This window comes from Gymnodraco acuticeps, unplaced genomic scaffold (assembly GCF_902827175.1).
Source record: "Gymnodraco acuticeps unplaced genomic scaffold, fGymAcu1.1, whole genome shotgun sequence".
In the NCBI taxonomy this organism is placed as follows: domain Eukaryota; kingdom Metazoa; phylum Chordata; class Actinopteri; order Perciformes; family Bathydraconidae; genus Gymnodraco; species Gymnodraco acuticeps.
In genome coordinates, this window is record NW_022990016.1 from 612,876 (window position 1) to 620,141 (window position 7,266).

General features: G+C 37.9%; 1 protein-coding gene across 1 annotated transcript; it reads left to right on the forward strand.

Annotated features, from left to right (window-relative positions):
* The first annotated feature begins 398 nt into the window (after nucleotides 1-398).
* spryd7b (SPRY domain containing 7b) lies at nucleotides 399-6,489 on the forward strand. Its single transcript, XM_034213704.1, has 5 exons — nucleotides 399-581; nucleotides 1,183-1,299; nucleotides 1,652-1,818; nucleotides 3,935-4,037; nucleotides 5,286-6,489. The coding sequence occupies exons 1-5, from the start codon at nucleotides 476-478 to the stop codon at nucleotides 5,381-5,383; spliced, it is 591 nt and encodes a 196-aa protein (XP_034069595.1). The 5' UTR covers nucleotides 399-475; the 3' UTR covers nucleotides 5,384-6,489.
* The last annotated feature ends 777 nt before the right edge of the window (nucleotides 6,490-7,266 follow it).

A 7,266-nucleotide genomic window follows, 5' to 3' on the forward strand; every position in this document is an offset into this window, starting at 1 on the left:
TATTAAAAAGTACTCTTCAATGCTATGTTGCACTGAGCTGTCAAGTGGCACATTATCTTGGCACGACAGACTATCTATATCAAACATCAGCAACATAACTTTATGTTCCAGCCATTGGTGATGCTCTTTAGCTGATAATCCGTATCACTAATTACACATTTGCAAAACAAACATTGGATATATTTTTAAAAAAAACACTTTCTTTTCACTTGAGGTTATGTAACATCGATACCCAATAGTTACTTAGTCACGTGTAGAAATGTTGACCTTGATTTTCTTCCCTTGTTTCCATGCCATCAGGAGCAACTGCCTATTTTAGCCACTGTGATTGGATACAGTTGGGTTGCAGGAGCTTATGTACTTCCGGCCTCTGTCGCTGTGCGTCGCTGTTGCGTAAGAGGAGTCTGACATATTTTACGTCAAGTGCTCTTTGGTTCGGTGGTATTTGTTTCCGGATGTGTAACTAGAAGCAAGAATGGCTGCGCTGTTTACGTGTTGTCTAGGCTGCTGCGGGGATGGCGGATCGGGGCATATCCCCCTGAAAGAAATGCCTATCGTTCAGTTAGATACTCACCACATGGGTACGTAGTTTTGTGTTTAAATCTCAGAGCTGTTAAAGTGATGACAATACGCCTAGTTGTGACATAACGATATGCTACATCCGCCGTTAGCATCATAGCTAACTGATAGCTGCTCGTTGTGTTGTAACGTTTGTTCAGTTAAATGTGTTTTTATATTTTGCCTCGAGTGGTTTCAGTAATTTCTTACAACGTTCCTCTTAATTTTCTTCCTACAAGGTTACTCATTTATTAATTAAAGGTGAGTCGTGATATTTAGTCTCCTGCAGCTGAACTCAGACTGACTTACTGATTATTATTCTCTGTCAATTAATCAAGTGAAAGGTTATTAAATAAGCCCATCGGGTAACAATGATATATGTCAAATAAAAACAGGAAACCATTTCACTTGAGCTGCTGAAAGATGTATCAATCAGGAGGAACATTTCCCATTTCTTCCATCTACTTTAAGTTCCCTTCAACCCATTTTTTAAGTCAAATTAAAGTATTGTGCTTTAAATCATGATTTGTGTTGTCATTCAATCCTGTAAGAAAAATCAGGCACATTGTGTTTTTTTTTATGTGGGTTTTAACAACAAGATATATTTTTGCTTTTGTTTTGCAGGCACAGATGTTGTCATTGTGAAGAGTGGCCGGAGGATATGTGGCACTGGAGGCTGTCTGGCCAACGCTCCTCTGCACCAGAACAAAAGTTATTTTGAGTTTAAGATCCAGTCCACTGGTAAGTGCTTGGCTTCCAGCTGAAGATCACCCTGTTTCTCTGCTGCTCTCTATTCTTGCCAGATTTACATTTTCCGGTGCATTCCTAGTGGGAGTTTTTGGACATGCAGTTTTTAGCAGCTACAACGTGACGGCATGCTCACTTATGGATTTCTGTGGACTTGCCAAGAAAATATTTTAAAACACAACTCATCCAGCTCCACACTAGCCACAGACTGTTTAATGCTAACATACAATGTTAAATGTACCATGCATGAAAAACATACCTAATTATCTTGAATTGCAACTGTCCTGTCTTTGTGGTTAAAAGGGTTTTAAAATGGCAGATACTCAGTGTTGTGCTTTGTGTTCAGGTGTGTGGGGAATAGGTGTGGCGACGCAGAAAGTGAATCTTAATCAAGTGCCTATGGGCAGAGACACAAACGGCCTAGTCCTGAGGCATGATGGGTCTGTGTACCACAATAATGAAGAGAAGAATCGCCTACCTGCAAACAGCCTCCCTCAGGAGGGTGACATTGTGGTAAGTGCAAGATTATTTAGCTTGATCCTGGTTTATGTTTGATTGCTCTTTAGCTTTGAGTGATTTAAGTGTTGCCAATTCTCGTAAAGCTAAACATTTAAAACGTTGTCTCTGAATCAGCACTCAAGCAGAGAGTTTCTATTCCAAAGATAAAGTGTTCTCAGACATTGCCAAAATTATATTTGTTTCAGAGTAAAGGTGCATCACTAATGGTTTATCTCTGTTCTATCAATTAGTCTGTACATATCTCGCTACAGTATCTTGTTCAAGGTTCTTTATTTGTCATACGAACATAGCTACAGTGTAGTTATGTTGATGAAAATATTAGGTCACAGGCTTCTCCAACCGTGCAACACACAGATAAACAGAAAAATATAGTGCAAGTAAATGGTAAATACAAAAATAAAAAAGTGCAATAGTGAAATACGAGTCTATATGCAAGCTATTGGAATGATATATTAGATAAATAGATACATAATGACTAAGTAGCAGATGAATGTTATGGATGTTGTTTCAACAGTTCAGTTGTTGAACAGTCTTATTGCCTGTGGGATGAAGCTGTCTCTGAATCTGGTGGTTTTAGTCCGGATGCTGCGGTAACGCCTGCCAGACGGCAGCAGACAGAACAGTTTGTGGCTGGGGTGATGGGGGTCTTTTATAATCTGGAGGGATTTCTTCTTGAGCCGCTGGGAGTAAAGGTCCTCCATGGATGGCAGCTCCGTCCTGGTGATGTTCTGTGCAGTTTTCACCACCCTCTGTAAAGCTTTATGATTGAGGGCGGTGCAGCTGCCGTACCAGGCTGTGATGCAGCCAGTCAGGATGCTCTCTATGGTGCACCTGTAGAAGTTGCAGAGTATCCTGGAGTCCATGTTGAACCTCCTCAGCCTGCGGAGGAAGAAGAGCCGCTGTCCAGCTTTCTTGGTGATGGTGGTGGTGTGAAGAGTCCATGTCAGGTCCTCAGTGATGTGGACCCCGAGGAACCTGAAGCTGCTGACTCTCTCCACCGTAGTCCCATTGATGGTGATGGGGGCGTGTCCCTCTCTCTGCTGCTTCCTGTAATCCACAATCAGCTCCTTTGTTTTGCTGACGTTGAGATAGAGGTTGTTATCCTGGCACCAAGATGTCAGGTTTTTGACCTCCTCTCTGTACGCCGTACTGTTGATTGTGGTCTATCAACAGGCATGCAAGAGTAGCTTATTGGTATATTCAGAACTCCTTCAGACTCATGGACTGCACGCCACATTGATGGTGACAGTGAAATGCTTTTTCCAACATGGGAAGGAAAGTATTCGGTTGCTAATTGTCATCAGTTTATTAATCATAACAGATTTGTAGTTATACTGAGACAATTTGTAATACTTGATAAGCCATTCTCGTTGTTTTTCAGGACTCAGAAATCATTTTGTTGAATATGATATAATGAACACAGACTTGGGTTCTGAAAAAATGTTTTGCGGCGGGTGCTGCAGAACATCCTGTTCTCGAAACCCAGCGGGCGCAGAGCAGTTCTAAAAATGATGCAGACTTCTATCTTTCACTGTCAGCAAGCGTGTCATTATCTGCTCAAAGCAGTGTGTGACATATGCTACCTGACATGAGAGAAATCTTGGTTTTTCTTTTTCACAAACCTAAAATATAAACGCATCAAATGTATTTCTGTCACGCTACTTTTATGACAGCATGTGGTTCTGCTGAAGAAGAGAGAAAAACTGCTTTAAGCTACAACTACTGAAACTTAAGGCTTGGTGACTTTAAAAAACCTTAAGTGGTAGCTCTTTCAAGTGAGCTGTACTAGAGGGGCCCTAAAGACACATAGACATAATCAGACGATAGATCGAAGACATTTAACAACCAATCATATTTAATAATCATGCAGGAATAAACTTGTGTAAAGATTATTTAGCACACGAGACAATGTAAAAATTCAGGTCAGCCAATCTGTCAGTCAGTAAGACTTCTAAAATGAGTGATGCATGTTCATTTGGGTTTACTACAGCTTTTAAAACGGAGACCCTAAAACCAGCATGTGTTTTACTGTCCACCTGTCCACTAAATTGTTGTCACATTTGCATGCACAAATTCAGTTGTTAATTCCAGTTTTGTTTGTGTTCCTCAGGGCTTCACATATGACCACGTGGAGATGAATATATATCTGAATGGAAAGAACATGCACTGTCCTGCCTCAGGGATCCGAGGCACTGTATACCCCGTTGTTTACGGTACGTTTATTTGTTGGCCGGATATGCTGAATACTTTGAAAAGGGGCTTGGTAATTTGGGGAAATGTTTTGATTATTTTTCTTAATTGTAAACTTTATGTACTGACAATTGCTCTCCCAGATATACCCTTTTGGCAGTTACACTTTTCGCCACTAGAGGGCTGTATTTGTACATTTTTACAAAACACTGCTCATTTCGGGCTGTTAGTTGTACTAAAAAGAAGTTTCCACCCATGTAGAGTCACATTGACTAATTGAAACAAGTTCAGACAAACATTCTTGACATTCAGGTTTTATTCTAGTCAAAGGAAGATTTTATTTGTCAAACTGGATTCTTTTCATAAATATAATCTCTATAAAATGTACTGTTGTATCTGTGCAGGCATCATTTATATTAAAGGCATTATTATTATTTATTTTGTATTAACATAGACTGAACTTCACTGATAGGGACATGCTGCACTCTTTTCCATATCGAATCTAGTATAGTATGAACTATTGAATACTAATGATGCTTTCAAATATAGATTTGTAATTTTTTCTTTCCTCCCTCTTTGAGTATTTTAAGATTGACTGACTATAAGAAATGATCAAAAAAGCTGGTAAAAAAATGGCCTTCAAACATAATTTCTGCTGTAATCACACATCAGGTTTACAACTGGTAAACATAGCAAGGCCTTTGGAGAGTGTGTGTCCACGAGTTGATGCCGCTTCTCTTCCTCAGGACTGATTTCAAAATTGTAACATTGTATTTTGAGGGATTTTGTTCAGATTGCTGCCGGTACGAGGCATCTGACCTAGTTCCTACAGAACAAATAACTTTGTAAAATAAACAAGATAATTATATCTACTTGATTTCCTTTGACTTTATCAGTATTAAATATCTTGCCAGAGAGACTTGGGTAAATGTATTATTTTAACCTTTTTGAAGCTTTGAATGGGTTTCATTTCAATTTCGTTTTTATTTGTTTATTATCCCTGTGTGAATTAATATCTGTGCTATCCTGTGTTCACGCTTTCTGCTGAGGCTGCTAAGACACCTGGATTGTCCAAAATAATCCATACGGAGATCACTAGTTTTATCTTATGAGCTTAAAGACACACTAATAAGATCAATGTGTGCTGTAGTCAAAAACTATAAAAACATCATTTGATATTTTCAATTAAATGCTGCTAATACTAATATTCTGTTCTGTATGTTAACTTGTACACAAGCTTGTGCTCATTTCTTTCCCTTCTTTCTTTGCAGTGGACGACAGTGCCATCTTAGACTGCCAGTTTAGTGACTTCTACCATCCAGCTCCACAAGGATTTGAGAAGATCCTCTTTGAACAACAAATCTTCTAAAGGATCACTTCAGCCTAAGCGCCTCTTTAACATGTCACCCTCTCCTGTATCTCATAGCAACCTCTGTGACACTACAGTCTGATCTTGATTGGATATCATGTGTGGCTTAATGCCTCTTGTTTTGTTTCCCCTGATTACTCAGGGTCTCTCTACTCATACCTCGCGTTGACGTTGGAGTATCCTTGAAGGAGTGGGGGTTTCTGATCATTGGTTGTCTATGAATATGCTGGTGGTTAACTGTCAAATATTTACCTTGTGTCAGTGGTCCTCGCCTTGTATTGACTGAAACACTTTCAATCGCTGCTTTCATTCTCAATCTGTGTGTAGATGCCGGACAGCGGATGAAATGGTTAAATGTTCAGGATCAAAAAGCCATGTCTTATTCACATTGCTTTATACTTATATTATTTGATTATTTAATCTCATAAATGTCCTACTGACTCAGCATACGCCCTATATTTATTTGAGTCACCTATTCACTTTCATTTAACAAAACCTGTCTTTCTTTTGGCCGGCAAGGGTGTGAACTAATGAAGCTGTCGATACTGACACATCTGTCAACAAAATCCCATTCACTTTTATGTACTTTTCTTTAATTAAAAATACAATAAAAAGAAGTGATATTGCAACACTTTTTCAATTTGAGTTGACACAAAGATGGTTTAAATATGCACTCCAGTTATCCAGAACACATTCACAGAGAACTGCCGGTTTGACTTTCACTGAGGTTTGCTGAGGTGACATGCTGCGAATATATTATACAAATATTTAAAAAAAACATTTCTTAAATTACTGACACTAATTATATATCAAGCTTGATTTCCAAATCATTTCTATGAACAGCTCTTTAGACTTTCCACACTTCCTGAAATCTTCATGGTGTTTTTATTCTAATTATCAGAAAATTACCAAAGTTGGTGCCGGCTGTCTCAGATTAAAGATTTTAATGGTTAAAAATGTCAATCTGTTGTGTTGTATTGGCATTGCATAATTCGCTGCTAACAGTTACATATTTAAAATGCTTGTCTTTGGTTGCACTAATGATGTTATTGTACGAGCATATCCAAATATTGTCGATTCATTAAACTTTTGTGTCTGGAGGCAAACCTTTGTCGGTCTGTTCTGTCTTACAGTACATTGACTGAATGTAACTAAGTACATTTACTCAAGTAGTGTACTTGTACTTCAATTTATTATTTCAAATGATGCTACGTTATACTTTTACCCCATTACATTTTGAAGGGAAATGTTGTACTTTTGACTCTTATTACATTTGTTTTACAGTAGTAGTTATCTACTTCTTCTATGTATTCTTACTAATACACTAGATATTAGCCAGCAGTATATCAAATAAACTCCACCTTTTACCAGGTGCATTGATTAAAGTGATGAACACATACATGCATTAATAAATCTAAAACATTTTTAATATATGATTCTGAAATGGGCCATACTACATCATGAGTACTTTTACTATTAGCCCTTTACATTTTGATGCTTATATGCTTCCGTCGAATGTCTTTAAGTACATTCACTTATTATCTAGGTTAAGATATCTAGAAGTGATTAAAATGAGCACCACATTAACAGGTAATGTAATGTATATGATCCTGAAATGGGTTATTATTATGCAAAATAAGTTATTTAACTGGTATGTTTTGAAAATGTTGATACTCATACCTGTACTTTAGCCTGTGATATTGAATGCAGGACGTTCACTTATAACTTAAACAATTCTAGTGTAAGTGAAATATCTGAATACATCTCAAGGCTTTTATTGTTATGTGTGCATAGCTACAGTGTAGTTAATTTATGACAATGAAAATCTTAGGTCGCAGGCTCCTCCAGCAGTGCAACACAACAAAACAGATACAATAGTAGGC

What these genes read in the sequence shown, in the direction of transcription:
- spryd7b (XM_034213704.1), top strand. Translation starts at nt 476, where the DNA reads ATGGCTGCGCTGTTTACGTGTTGTCTAGGCTGCTGCGGGGATGGCGGA. An exon ending in GTTAGATACTCACCACATGG is followed by an intron (nt 582 to 1,182) that starts GTACGTAGTTTT and finishes TTTGTTTTGCAG; the next exon opens with GCACAGATGTTGTCATTGTG. An exon ending in TGTATACCCCGTTGTTTACG is followed by an intron (nt 4,038 to 5,285) that starts GTACGTTTATTT and finishes CTTTCTTTGCAG; the next exon opens with TGGACGACAGTGCCATCTTA.